Source organism: Schistocerca nitens, chromosome 1, assembly GCF_023898315.1.
Source record: "Schistocerca nitens isolate TAMUIC-IGC-003100 chromosome 1, iqSchNite1.1, whole genome shotgun sequence".
Classification (NCBI taxonomy): domain Eukaryota; kingdom Metazoa; phylum Arthropoda; class Insecta; order Orthoptera; family Acrididae; genus Schistocerca; species Schistocerca nitens.
The window spans coordinates 418,651,338-418,667,041 of NC_064614.1; the positions used below are offsets into that span (position 1 = coordinate 418,651,338).

Here is a 15,704-nt window from a genome sequence, read left to right on the forward strand (position 1 = left end):
CCTTTAGTAATCATTTATTGTCAAAAAAACTTTCACCTACTATTTTACCACATTAGTGGTTGAATTTCCAAAAATGCTGAAACATATTTCTTTTCTGCCTGAGAAACCAGATACCAGTTTTCAAACAGGAATATCAACAATGTAGGGAAAACAGATTGCTGCTCACCATAAAGATGACACGTTAAGTTGCAGACAGGCACAATGACACACACACACACACACACACACACACATTGTGCACCCCTACACCCACCTCATGCAGCTTTATGTAAATGTCTTTTAATTGTGCGTATCTACAACTTATCATGTCTTCTATACAGCAGCAATTTGTCTTCTTTCAACTCGCAAATACCAGTTTTCCTAGTTCTAGCTTCAAAATTCCTTTAATAGTGACGTAGTTTCATAAAGCCTTTCGTCCCCTATTTCACTCAGAGTGGAATCTTGGATGGTCCCTTCTTAAACGAGCCTACAGTATAACATCTACACCTTCTCCAAACTTCCATTTTTTTATACTTAGCGGTTTGGGCTGGGCAAAACGGAGTCAGTTAATCAGTCTAACTGTACATCATGCCCTTAGGTGTTTAATTTCCAAAATCAGTGTAAAACATATTTTTTCATCTCTAACCAAGAAGCCAAATACTATTTTTTCAAAATTTAGCTTTAAAAATGCTTTTGCAATAAAATATTTTCATAAAATGTTTAACCCCCTTAGGGGTTCATGGTGTAGCACATACAGTCCACTGTAAAAGTTTGATATTGACAAAAATATTTAAGAAGTGGATGTTTCACAAAAGTAATGTTTGTTAGAGAATTCAAATGTTTCAGTTTCTAGTATATTTTATATGAATAGTGCCACAGGTGCCACACTGACAGTTAAAATATGGGGCATCTTTGATTTGGGGAAGTTTCCTGATGTGACCAGAGCCCAAAATTTTCCTTTCAGTGATTGCAATAAAGTTTTGGGAAATGTTGTAAAGAGAAATATTTGTAGGCAATTAAATACATTTTCGGAAAGGAAGCTGAAACAACAGTTACTGTACTCAGTTAATTCTGCCTTTTTGATGAATGTATTGAAAGGTTGGTCCACTATTCCTGTAGAGCAGTACCCCCTTCCTTGTAACTCCAAAACCACCTTTTCCCACCTGATAAGATAATAAAGAATAATGTGTGTCTATGGTAATGGTTAGTAGAACATGCTGATGTGTCTCCCCCCCCCCCCACCTCAGAGTGTGCCCCCCTCTCTTTTGTGGGTATGTGTATGGCATGCATGACACCCTGAGCTATTGTAGCCTTCCTCCTCCTCTCCCCCAAGCTACATTCTCTTCCCCTGTATCCACTTCTTTACATCCTAGCTTCTTTCCTTCCAGCCTCCCCCCCCCCCTTCTCTCTCTCTCTCTCTCTCTCTCTCTCTCTCTCTCTCTCTCTCTCTCTCTCTCTCTCTCTCTCTCTCTCTCTCTCTCTCACTCCGTGTTGCCTTTTATGACAACCTGACTTCTCACTCGGTTCCACTATTTCTTTCCAGTCTTTGCATCTCGTGTTTGTAACTTCCCCCCCCCCCCCCCCTCCAGCTTTTTCTAGTCACCGTTTGGGTTTGACTTCAGTTTCCATAGTGTGGGTTCCTCTCTGCCACCCTCCTTCACCCACCATAGACCCCCCCCCTCGCACCTCCTCACCCCTTGGTACATCACCAGCATACAGGTATGTAGCCAGTCCATGTAGAGGGATTGTTATGAACCCCCCCCCCCCCCCACACACACACACACACCTGACAACACAGGGTTCCACTTCTAGTACATGAGCTGTCACCACCTCATGTGTGCCCAGGAGTGGTTGCTTGGCTTTTTGAGACATTGTAACTCCTGGCAATGACAGCCGTGCCAGATAGCCATTGCCATGGCTAGGTAGTGCCCGCAGGGTGAGCTCCTGATTGGAGTGGGTGGTACAAGGGTGGACACTCTACACATGGAGTGCACTAAGCTCCATACTTCTGGCCACTCTACAATGGCGACCATCTTTTCAAACAGGAATGATTCTATCTCTACTCCTACATTTGCTTCCTTGGCCTCACCCTCCCTGGCCAACCACTGGGAGGAGGACTACACATGCTGGCTTGTGTGGTGAAACTCATACCCCATTACGTAGTTCATTCTAGGACAGACATGGAGACTTTCGCTTTCACCAAACCACAATTTTTTATAGAATGTATTGGAGATGTGTTTGGTGAAGTTGACTGACTTAGTAAGATGCGTCTGGTTCCTTACTGGTTAAAAGGTATTCTGCCAGTCAGTCAGCTTCCATTTGTGCTTGCGAGAACTTAGGAGACATTCTGGTGAGCATTACTGCTTGCCAGTCCTCATATATGACCCAGGACATTGTTTTCCACAGGGATATATTTCTTCTATCTGATAAGGAACTCGAGACTATTCTTGCACAGGTTGGGATTCAGTTCATCCAGAGAGATCCTTAGGACAATTGCATTGATGCTAGTGCTTTCATTCTTTCGAGTGGGATACCCTTGTGGAAAAAGTCAAAGTTATGGCTTACAGTTGTGATGTGAAGCCCTATATTCCACCTCTCATCTGCTGTTACTGGCCCCTCTGATTTGGTCACATGGCTTCGTGATACGAGAAAAATCCTGTTAGCAGTGACTGTGGCCATCCTCTCCACATGGAGAGTCCTTGTGTCTGACAACCCATGTGCGTTCAATATTTCGGACCACACTCTGCTTACTCACCAGATTGCCTGATTTGTAAAATGCTGAAAGGAAGATTCAGAATTCAAAATTCCCACTCTCTGTCCTACCCTGAGGCCCAGTGGAAAGTTGGCCATCTCCACCTGGTATCTTCAACATCTACCTTTGCTTCTGTTGCATCCTTCTCCTCCTCCTCCTCCTCCTCCTCCTCCTCGCTCTTCCTAATCTCCATCCCACCCCTTTCCTTTCCTCCTCCCTGGTGGTTGTCATCCCTGCCCTCAGGGAACTGCTGTTTCTCTTCGGCCTGAGAAGAAATCCTCTCCTCCAGCATCTGGCGCCCCTCTAGGAAACCCTCTCCCTGCCCGCTGTTTCCAGTACAAGAAGCCTGTTACTTCGTCGGACACAGGACCCACGATCTGCAGGTCTCAAGGCTGCTTGATATCTTTCAGATCCCAATACTGTTGTGACTTACTCTCTTTCCAAACTAACTCTCCCTTTCTGAAGGGGAAGAAGAAGAAGAAGAAGAAGAAGAAGAAGAAGATCTGTAAATCCCAGGACAAGACTCCCCCCCCCCGCCAATATTACAGGGTGTGTCTCCCCCTCTTCCTATTCATCCTGAGCTGGAAGCTGGTGGCTGTTAGACTCTGTGGTAGTGATATGCAATCTTATCTCCTGCCAGACTGGCCTCCTATGCTTCCTGCTCTTCCTTGTGCTCTTTTGACAGCTCCCTCAACCCATTCCTTTTCCTTTAGGATTCTACCTGCTGCAGGGCTTGACCTCCACTGCCTCAATGCTGGAGCCCCTACACTCTTTTCCTCGCCATGATCTTTCTGTCTTTAGCCCTGGGCTCCTGGGGAGTTCATGACAATTCTTTTCTCCAGCATTACTCATCTGGATGCTCTCCTATGTGGGTCTTTACTAATGCGGATTGGAATGCTTTTTCTTGGCTACCATTCCTACTGCTCTGCTACACACCACTGTCGGTGAGTCCATACTCCCCCCTGCGGGTCCAGGAGTTAGAATAGGCCCGAGGTATTCCTGCCTGTCATAAGGGGGGCAACTAAAAGGAGTCTCATGTGTTTCAGCCTTTATGTGATTGTCCCCTATAGGGTTTGACCTCCATTCTTCAAAATTTTCCCGAAGAGCGAGCCAATTCGAGATGGGTGCCTTACATGGTGCATAGTGTGCACGATGCACTGAGACCTCTCGAATCCTTCGTTGACATGGATCTGCACTTCCGGTCATTCTCCAGCTGTCTGGCGAGGTCACCCTTCTGAGAGTGTTTTCCTCCCTCCTTGTTGCAATATCGCTTTCTGCACTGTTGACGATAATGGACTTGTGTGCACCTGATATTCAGCATGGTAGCCAGTCCATTGTGTTGGGGCTGCCATGTACCCTGTTGGTTGTTGCCCCCTGACCACACAGGGATCGCTCTGCTGATGCCTGCGCTATTAACTCCCCGCATATGCCAAGGAGTAGATACCTGTCAATCCTGGGGCATCGGGACTCCTGGCAATGGCCATCCTGCCAGGTGGCCTCCGCTGCAGCTGGTTGGCACCCGTGGGGAGGGTCCCTGGTCAGAGTGGGTGGTATCGGGGTGCACGACATGCCATGAAGTGTAGTATGTCATCTCTTTCTGTTGGTCAAACACCAGCAGTCTCTAAGCAGTCAAGGTCTAACTTAAGTGCTAAGAAATGTGACCCCAAATCATCCTCCCACCCTCCCCTCCCCCTGGCCACGCCATGGGAGAAACGCCAGGCTAAGGATGGCAGTGAAGCTTATTCACTCCAGTACCTTGTATGTACGAGAGTTGATGGGGAATCTTTCATGTCCATGAAGCATCGGTTTTTTGTGGAGCATTTGGAGGACAGGTTTGGGGAGGTGGAGGGGTTGTCCAAAATGTGCTCTGGGTGAGTTTTGATAAAAACAGCATCCTGTGCCCAGTCAAAGGCACTAATCGCCTGTGACAAGATGGGGGATGTTTGTTTCCATCTCGCCCCCATAAGAGCTTAAATACGGTCCAGGCTATCATATTTCACAGGGACCTTCTTTTGCAGTCTGGCATCCACCGGGGTCCAAAGGATAGTCAGGTTGTCACCAGTGCCTTCATCTTGGTCTTATAGGGTGACACATTACCTGAGAAGGTCAAGGTGATAGTCTACTGCTAAGTAGTCTACTGCTATGTAAAGCCATATATCCATCCCCTGATGCGGTGCTTTGTGCTGGAAGTTCGGCCATATGTCTTCCCAGTGTACTTCCTGTGTCACAAGTCGGGATTGTGGGCGTCCTTCACAACCCAATACTCCTTACTCCTTGTTCCCTGCCTCCCACCTGTGTCAACTGCGGAGAGCACCATTCACCTTGCTCGCCAGACTGCAGGATTCTCCAGACAGAAAGAAAAATAATGGAATACAAGGCCCTGAACCAACTGACCTATACTGAGGCTAAGAGGAAATATGAGAGGCTACATCCTGTGCATATGACGTCAACCTACACCACCGCTACGACAACAAATCTACCATCTTCTGTTCTGCCGTATACAGTTGGCTCTGAGCCATCAGACTCAACCTGCCCCCTTGATAGTGGGGGGTACTTCCCTCCCTGTTGCTCCTGCACAACCTACTTCAGGAGCAAACCCCCCTTCCCAAACCATCGGGGACATCAGTCCCCAGAGAAGCGAAAGTCTTCTTCGGCTCCTCTCACCAGGAAGGGATCCCTTGGGTCACTCCCATCCTAGGTTCCTACCAGTGGCAAAGCTGACACCCACCAGTGGCTGAAGCAGCCCCAGGTAGTTGATCTTAGGGCTTCACGGTCATCCTCAGTCCATGAGACTGAATCGGTGAAGCCCTCCCAGCCAGACAAACCTAAGGAGCAGTGAGAGAAATGTAAAAAAAGAAAAAGACCCCCAAGAACCAAGGCACTGCGTTGGCACCCACACCACCGCTACCTACAAGCTCTGTATCTGAGGATGAGGTGGAGATTCTGGTGTCCGCTGAGGACCTAGATCTCGCTGGGCCCTCAGACACAATGGATGTTGATCGCAGAGGTACTCGTCTGGTGGCAGCAGGTGACCCTGAGGCATAGACTGCCTCATTGAGTGTTTAATGCCTTCCCAATCTCACGATCACATAATCTTCCAGTGGAATTGCAGTGGTTTTTTCCACCAACTGGCTGAGCTACGGCAACTGTTAAGCTTTATACCTGCTTTCTCCATTGCCCTCCAGGAAACCTGGTATCCAGCAATGTAGACCCCTGGCCTCCACAGCTATAGGGGATATTACAGGAGCCGTAGTGACTATAATAGAGTGTCAGGTGGAGTTTGCGTTTATGTCCTAAACTTGGTTTGTAGTGAACATGTGCCCCTTCAAACCCCTCCTGAAGCTGTGGCTGTCAGAATAAGGACGACACAGGAAATAACTGCAATGTATGTCTTCCTCCAGATGGTGCCGTACCCCTGAACATATTGGCTAAACCTTTCCTACTTTTGGGAGATTTTAAAGTGCATAACCCCTTGTGGGGTGGTGCCATGCTTACTGGCCGAGGTAGGGAGGTTGAAAATTTACTGTTGCAACTCAACCTCTGCCTCTTACATACAGGTGCCCCCACACATTTTAGTGTGGCACATTGCACATATTCAGCCAGGGATCTCTCAGTTTGCAGTCCTGGCCTTCTCCCATCTATACACTGGAGAGCACATGACAAACTGTGTGGTAGTGACCACTTCCCCATATTCCAATCTCCCCCCCCCCCCATGTCATGCCCATGGATGCTTACCCAGATGCACTTTATACAAGGCAGACTGGTAAGCCTTCACCTCTGCTGTCACTGCTGAATCTCCCCCACATGGTGCCCTTGATGTTGTCATTCAGCAGGTAGCTACAATGATTGTTTCTGTTGCAGAAAACGCGATCCCTTGTTCTTTAGGGTGCCCCCAGTGAAAGACAGTCCCTTGGTGGTTGCCGGAAGTCGCTGAGGCAACTAGAGCACCTAATAACCTTTAAGCGGCTCTGTGCCTGCGTTTGCCATCTTATAAAAACATGGAAACCGGAGAGGTACATGTCGACCGTTCGTTGCTATCATCACATTCCCAAGTCTGGATGAAGATCAGACGTCTTTTTGGGTACCAGACTCCAACAGGTGTCCCTGGCATAAACAACAATGGCATGTCATCTGCCGACACAAACGTGATTGCCGAGTACTTTGCTGAGCACTGTGCTCGATCCTCTGTGTTGGAGAACTGCCCCCCCCCCCCCCCCCCCCCCCCAAGCCTTTTGAACCCTCAGATGGTAGATGGATAGGAAAGTCCTCTTGTTCACTACATGCCACAGTGAATCCTATAATGCCCCATTTACAGAGTAGGAGCCTCAGTGCCCTCGCACATTGCCTCGACACAGCTCCTGGGCCAGATCGGGTCCACAGTCAGATGATCAAACATCTTTCATCTCACTAAAAGCAATATTTCCTCATCATCTTCATCCAGATCTGGTGCGGTGGCATCTTTCCATCGCAGTTGCAGGAGAGCACCATCATTCTGGTGCTAAAAGCCAGTCAAAACCCATGTGATGTGGATAGCTACCCACCCATCAGCCTCACAAACTTTCTTTGTAAGCTGCTGGAATGTATGGTGTGTTGGCAGTTGGGTTGGGACCTGGAGTCATGTGGCCTACTGGCTCCATGTCACGGCAGCTTCTGCCAGGGTCGCTCTACCACTGATAATCTTGTGTCCCTTGAGTCTGCCATCCAAACAGCCTTTTTCCAGATGCCAACGTCTGGTTGCCATCTTTTTTTGACTTACGTAAAGCATACGACACGACCTGTCAATGTCGTACCATTGCCACACTGTAAGAGTGGGGACTGCTCCTGATTTTTATTCAGAACTTCCTGTCGCTGCGTACTTTCTATGTCCCCAAGTTGGTGCCTCCCATAGTCCCCCCCCTTCTCCCCCCCCCCCCCGCTCCCCCATATTCAGGAGAACGGCGTTCTGCAAGGCTCCGTATTGTGTCTCTATTGCTGTAGGGCTGTCAGCCTCACCTTCTCTGTATACGATGAATTCTGCATTTCGTACTGCTCCACAAGGTGCAGTCATGGGCTGTAGCTCACGGCTTCCAGTTTTCAGCCACAAAGTCATGTGTTGTGCATTTCTGTTGGTGTTTTACCGTTCATCCGGAATGAGAACTTTATCTTAATGACGATCCACTCACTGTAGTGGAGATGTTTTGATTCTTGGAACTGGTTTTCGACGCCCGATTGACTTGGCCACTTCACCTTCGTCAGCTTAAGCGGAAGTGCTGGCAGCACCTCAATCCCCTCCATTGCCTGAGCAACACCAATTGAACCCTACTGTCTAGATTTAGCCTTTGCATTTCCTTTTCCAGATTTTATAGCTTCCCTCTCCTGACATTCCATGCCCCAACTCGTAGAACGTTATCCCTTCATTGGTTATTCAGTCTTTCTCTCATGGTTACCTCCCCTTTGGCAGTCCCCTCCCGGAGATCTGAATGGGGGACTATTCTGGAATATTTTGCCATTGGAGAGATCATCATGACACTTTTTTCAATTACAGGCCCCATGTCCTGTGGATACACTTCACGTGTCTTTTTTACAGTGGTTTCCATTGCCTTCTGGACCCTCGTGCCATTAATCATTGCTGATTCTTCTGCCTTTAGATGCAGTTTCCCACCCCAAGGGGGAGAGTGTACCCTGAACCTCTGTCCACTCCTTCACTCTCTTTGACAAGGATGTTGGCAGAATAAGGGTGACTTCTTGTGCCGGAAGTCTTTGGCTGCCAATTCTGATTATTAATCAAAGTTTAAGCAGTGGCGGGTTTTGAACCTGGGATTGAGGATGCTTTGTTTACTAAACAAAGATGCTACCCATAGACCATGGGTCCACAGCTATTTAACCAACACCAATTTTCCCATTAAAGTACCATTATTTGACATAAACTGCCACAACAGAGATATTTAAGTTAAAAAATTTGCAGCTTAAAGCGACAAATTAGCCCCAAGTTACAAAACCGGCTGTGATGTCATTAGAAACTGGTACACACTATTTGTAATGGCATGCACCCTACATGAATAGGAGGCACATTCACAAAATAAGTTTCCTGGTGTTGTTCCCAGTAAAGTAGATGTATTTACCTGGGAAAATTGTGCAAGCATGACAGATCTATGACGTGACAATCGAATGCTGGCCAGATAGGTTCTGCCTGATGCCAGCTCCGTGGCAGCAATGCCCTGACGTGGCATTTTATTCTTTCTCTCACTAACTGCGAGGTCTGGTCAGTGGTGCGGTTCCTTAATGCACAAGATGTAGTGCCCATTGGAATTCATTGTCAGCTCTGTTAGGTCTATGGGCAGAACATAATGAGCAAAGAGATGGTGGGTCACTGGTGCATGCTTTTTCTGGAGGTCATCAAACAGTCTATGATGAAGAGCGCGGTGAGCAACTGTCCCTCGTCAATGATCACTTGGTTGAGCTGGTGCAGCAGTGCATCCAGGAGAACTGTTGCTTTATGATTAGATAACTCAACAGCCATTTCTGCAGGTAACACGATTCTTGTTGCATGAAATTGTCACTAAGCACCTGCTGTTCAAGAAATTGTGTGCCAGATGGGTGCAAAGAAAGCCTGACACCTGAGCACAAAACGAAGTGCGTTGGAGCAGCACTGACATTTCTGCAGCAGTATAATGATGGTTATGAGTTCCTCGGGCAATGAGATGTGGATTTCTCACTTGACCCTGGCAACGAAGCAACAGTCAATGAATTGGTGTCACAGTGGATCTCCAGTGAAAGCAAAATTCACACACATTGTGTCAGTGAGGAAAATGACGTGCACAGTGCTCTGGGACAGGAAGGGCATTCTGCTCAGAGGTGAAACAGTGAACGCTGGCTGTTACTGTGAAATAATGTGGAAGCGGCTGTCACATGGTGGTTCCATTCATGGGTGGCAGACTTCTGTCACACAGATTCATAAAAGTTGACTCCACAATAACAGTTGTCGCAATTCTTTTGGTGACTATGTCGAAAATTAGTTCAAACATTGCTGTACCTGTTGCTAATAAAGTTTTTCATGTAAGTATGTTGTCTTTGTTTAAAAAATAGGGAATATTACTTTTTCGATGTGCCATGTACGTCTCGTCAATTTTTCTTGCTGTAATTGTAAGCATTGGTATTATGTCTCAAAGAATTTAAAATTTTCCCTTCTGAATTTCAAATTTTCCCTGTCTTCACTTTTAAATGCTCCTTTCCAATATATTTTTTCATTATTTTTCTGTTCCAGGTCTACAGAGGATGAATTTAATCCAAAACCAGCAAGCCCAAGCCATCTGTGTCACTCATTAATAGAACTACTGAACCAGATAAGCCCTGCTTTTAAGAGGAATTTCTCAGTATTGCAGAAAAAGCGCACACAGCGACACCCATTTGAACGCGTAGCCACACCATACCAAGTGTACACATGGGGAGCACCTCAACTGGAACACACGATTGATGCTATCAGAGCAGAGGATAGTGAGTTCACATTTCTCTTAGAATAAAACCAAATTGGGCATTGTCACTAATTAAGCATGCACTCAGAATTTTTAAAAGAACAGGAATAAGTTGCCTAATATTAAGAGAAAGTATACCAGTCTCATATTTTGATGAATGGAGGAATTTCACTTTCACTTTCCAGAAAATATATAGTATTTGAGATAATACAAGGAGCGGTCAATAAGTTGTCTCCTTGTGGTCTTCAGTCTGAAGACTGGTTTGATGAAGCTCCCCATGCTACTCTATCCTGTTATCCTGTGCAAGACTGTTCATCTCTGAGTAACTACTGCAACCTACATCCCTCTGAATGTGCTTAGAGTACTCATCTCTCGGTCTCTCTATGATTTTTACCCCCCCCCCTCCCCCCCTCCCCCCCCCCCCACACACACCTCTCCAGTAGTAAATTTGTGATCTCTTGAAGTCCCAGAATATGTACTACCGATTGTGCCACAAATTTCTTTGCTCCCTAGTTCTATTCAGTACTGCCTCATCAGTTACGTGATTTACCCACCTAATCTTCCGCATTCTTATGTAGCAACATTTCTTTTGTCTAAACTGTTTATCATCCATGTTTCCCTCCCAGACATGGCTAAATTCCAACAACTATTTTCAGAAAAGGCTTCTTGATGCTTAAATCTATACTCAATGTTAACAAATTTCTCTTCTTCAGAAAAGCTTTTGTCGTCCTTGCCAATCTACATTTTATATCCCCTCTACTTAATCCCTCATCAGTTACTTAGCTGCCCAAATAGCAAAACTCGTCTAATACTTTTAGTGTCACATTTGCTAACCTAATTTCCTCAGCATTAACTTTTTTAATTTGGCTAAATTCCACTATCCGTGTTTTGCTTTTGTTGATGTTCATCTTATATCATTGTTTCAAGACCCTGTCTTATTCTGTTCAATTGCCCTTCCAAATTCTTTGTTCTCTTGTAGAGAGTTACAACGTCAACGGCCAACATCAAAGTTTTTATTTCTTCTCTCTGGATTTTAATTCCTACTCCAAATTTATATTTTGTTTCCTTTACTGCTTGCTCAATATACAGATTGAATAACATAGGGTAATAGGCTACAATCCTATTTCACTCCCTTCTCAACCGCTGCCCCTCAACTCTTATTACTGCTGTCTGGTTTCTGTACAAGTTGTAAATAGCCTTTTGATCCCTGTATTTTACACCCACTACCCTCAGAATTTCAAAGAGAGCACTCTAGTCAACATTGCCAAATCCTTCAACTGTTTTCTACGATAAATGTTAGGATGAGAATTGCCTCTCATATTCCTACATTTCTCCAGAACCCAAACTGATCTTCCCAGAGGTTGGCTCCTGCCAGTTTCTCCATTCTTCTGTACAGAAATTGTGTTACTATTGTGCAACCATGACTTATTAAACTAACAGTTTGGTAACATTCACACCTTCCAGCACCTGCTTTCTTTGGAACTGAAATTATTATATTCTGTTTGAAGTCTGAGGTTATTATGCTTGTTTCATACATTTTGATCACCAGGTGGAAGAGTTTTGTCATGGCTGGCTCTCCCAAGGCTATCAGTAGTTCTAACAGGAAATTATATACTCCCAGGGCCTTGTTTTGACTTAGGTATTTCAGTCTTCTTCTGTCAAATTCTTCTTGCAGTGTCATATCTCCCATCTTATCATAATCTGTTTCCTCTTCAATTTCTATAATAGCACCCTAAAGTACATCTCCCTTGTATAGACACCCTGTGTACTCCTTCCACCTTCCACCTTTCAGCTTTACCTTCTATGTGTAGGACTGGTTTTCTATCTGTGCTCTCCTGCTTCATTTTCTGCCCTTTTATAATATATTCTCATTTCTTATCTCTTGTATTACCCAAGGATTTCTACTAGGCCTGCCCGTCTTACTTATTTGATCCTTTGTTTTCTATCCCCAAATATTATTCCAGCAATATGTGCTATTTGTCAAGACATCAGTTTTCAATTTTGTTACTGGATATATTGAGGAAACACTCATTGAAGTTGACTCTGGATAGTATAACTCAAATAGGATGGAAGTGAAATAATCAACAATTAGTGAAAGATATCTGAAAGTGGTTCATTTGTTTAGTTGAATAGCCCAATCAGCTGCTTTGATAATACTAGCTGTTGCAGTTACATTATCTGATCCATAAACCTATTCGGTTCAACAATAATTATCTTGTACAACAAATTTTCAGCAAATGTGAACATGAAATAATCAACAGAACTACATATTTATCAGTTTGTCCTCTATTCCAGTTTGATGTAGTTGATTTAGAAATAACTACTTCACCAGTTAACCTGGTACACACTGTTATTATTATAATTTTCTTATTTTAATAAAAAAAGATAATGAACCACTTTGCTTGTTGGTATACCTTTTTAAATTTTGTAATGCAGAACCTAGCTCCACATTCCCAAATGCCTGGCAAACCCTTGATTGTAACAGTCCAACTATAACAGTGTACACACACACACACACACACACACACACACACACACACACACACACACACATTGGAGTATTCACCACTACCCCACATGCACAAATGGACCAGTTATGCTACTTCTAGCTGTGCAATGAAACTGCCGAGACCATACAGATGGATGTGGATGCCATAGTCTTGCATCTACATCATATATGCCTCTAGTATGACTTTCTTCACTATCAGAATATTTGGGCTATTGTCATATAAATACAAATTAAGAACATTGTTTTAAATAACTTCTTGATAATTAAAACATTCAAGTTTATTTTCCAGTAATTATTATTATTATTATTATTATTTAGTTTTAATCTCTTCTTTTTTGGAAACTTGGATTTCGAAGCAATATCAGTTTTCTCAGTTTAGCATACCGCTTGAAAACAGGTGTCCTATTAGACATTAGTCATTGCTGTTAATCTGACCATGTGATGGTTGGAATCTCACAAGTTGCTGTCTTTAATTAGCTGTTACACACCTACATGTGGCATTCTGATCCTAGGAGAGGGAAAGAGGTAGGGACATAAATATTAGAAAAATGCCATATTATTCATTCCAGTTTAGAAACAAACTCCAGTCTAAGGATGGGAGATTTCTGGCAATATCCTTTCTCCCAAGAAAGGTATGTGGGAGAGCTTATGAAGAATTATGACAAAATAAGAGTGGCAGGGATAGATGGCAGGTTGGTAAGTGCCTTGCTTGCAGAAGGCAAGAGTATGGGTCCACATTTCAGTCTGTCAAGAACTTTCACAGCAGTGCAGACTACACTTCAGTGAAGGAATCATTCTAAATACATAAACAAAATTGACAGCGCTTAGTGGAAGGCACTTTAGGATGGTGGAAAGTGTATCATTGTGGATTAATGGGTGACATGAAGCATGTACAAAAAATGCTGTATCAATAGTTGCAGTTTCCTTAGTCCATGTAGTGGTCTTGCAGAAAGTTGTTTAGAAAATTCCTGGGTGAATACAGGAATATCCTACAGCCTCTTCTGAATATCTTCCATAGAAATACTAGAGTCATTACTCCCACACTAAACTCTCAGTTCAGAAATATTGCAGATTTATATGTTGTTGCAGTCATTATCTTTTTAGATACTGCGATAGAAGAGTGGGTTATTTATAATATACAGTAGAGTGAGTTCTAAAGTTGCCTATACAGGGAATATAAAAAAAATACTTGGATAAATTTTGGGTCAGGTTCCTCGCATCAAATAAGGAAGAATATTGTGCAGTAATATGTCCACCCAATATGCTGCATTGTTCGATTTGGACTTAAGTACATTATACAAGAGCATTTTCTATTAAAATGAATTATTTACAATATCACAACTAATTGGAACACACAGAAAATGTTCAAAAGGTACCTTTTTACCTTCAGCCACGATTTGCTTCTTGGTTCATACACATTTAACACTCTCAAGATATACTTAGTAGTTTCACTCATTTCCTTGCATACTTCAGTAGTCCCTGCAGTGTATCCATTGCATTTCAGTCTCAGCAGAGTAAACTTGCAGGCCATGGAATTGGTAACTGATCCTCATTTACTCACCCATTCATTTGGTAAATATCAATCAGTGTGAATCTGACCGTGTAACTAATGCTGTCAGAGGCCAGTCTGCATTCTGTGGAATACCTGGAATGATGATTCCAGTAAAACCTCTGGAGACATTGTCTGTTAATTGTGCATGGAGGACCAAATCTAAAATTGGAGACTGACTAGCCACCAATGTGCTCATACCATAAATATAAAAACAAATCTTTGCTGTTGTATCATCATCTCCCAATCAACTTCTATTGACAGTATCGCCTAGAATGTTCTTTCAATAACAACTTGAAAATGAAGCATTATAAATTATTTATATGGCAGTTTCTTCTTTGATTTGGTATCGGGAACGTGACTCAAAATTTTGTGTACCATATAGTTAATACATCCTGTCCAATAGCCTGCTGTGTTGAACACCTTAATGCAGGAAGTAAATTATTTTATTTCTTGGTGTCCAATATTTACAGTGGCAAGACGATTTTGATTTTGTTTGTAATTTTCAAAAAATAGAAATTTTTACCTTTCTGTTAAAACTATTCATGCAAGGAAAAAGCAGACTTCTTACATTTTTAAAAAAAAGAATCCTTATGCTTGCGAATGTAAAAATTTGCTTTACGCCCATTTATTTTTATAGTCTAGTGATGGATGTTCAATTTCTTTCTGGAAATTAATATTAAGATTTTGTTTGCAATTAGTTTTTTTAGCACAAATGACATAGTGATAATTAAAACGTGTTATGAAGAACTAATGCTGTTCCTTATGTAATTCTCTGCTTTTGACTGACAGCATTTTCATCAAAGCTGGGATATGAGGAACATATTCCTGGGCAGACAAGAGACTGGAATGAGGAGTTACAGACTACGAGGGAATTGCCTAGAAAAAATCTGCCAGAGAGGCTGCTAAGAGAACGGGCCATATTCAAGGCAAGAAAATTCAGGAAGTGTGTGTACTGAAAAATAGCAAGATTTATTAAGAAACAAGTAATTTTGAGAAAGAAATTTTGTTTCAAAAAAATTATAAGTTGCATGTTATAGTACTTTATAACTAAAAAACATTAAAAATGTACATACATTTTCCAAGGTTTTAAAGTGATATGATTGTACTTCCCAATTTCTCTTTATCGCTACAGTAGTTTTATTCATTTTTTTTCTGTTTGTTATTGCAACAACAGTGAAAGAATATCTGTAATTTAGTGGTACATAAATTTTCTCTATAGATTGAAATAAAACTGATGTGCAAATCAGTGTTCACTACAAGTGAATTAATTGCTGTCTAGCCTTTCCTTTTTTTTATGTTTGCTTTTGAAATTTCAAATGCCATCGTTGGAGACATTAAAAGCTCCTTCAATCCAAAATGATGGCCTCATTCCACCCATGATTTGTGTTGTCCCTCATGTTTTCTGCTTCTGAATTCTGAGAGGGGAGGCAAGCTGAGGAGAAATGGTTTCCCCTCTCTGTA

The 15,704-nt window shown here is 43.1% G+C and overlaps 1 protein-coding gene across 1 annotated transcript in view; it reads left to right on the plus strand.

Annotated features, from left to right (window-relative positions):
• Positions 1 to 15,704, plus strand: part of LOC126250116 (clustered mitochondria protein homolog) — a 355,920-nt gene that overhangs the window by 270,833 nt on the left and 69,383 nt on the right. The window contains exons 6-7 of the mRNA XM_049951533.1: positions 9,975 to 10,204; positions 15,033 to 15,169. Coding sequence (XP_049807490.1) covers positions 9,975 to 10,204; positions 15,033 to 15,169 — 367 coding nt within the window. The remainder of the gene's footprint in view (positions 1 to 9,974; positions 10,205 to 15,032; positions 15,170 to 15,704) is intronic.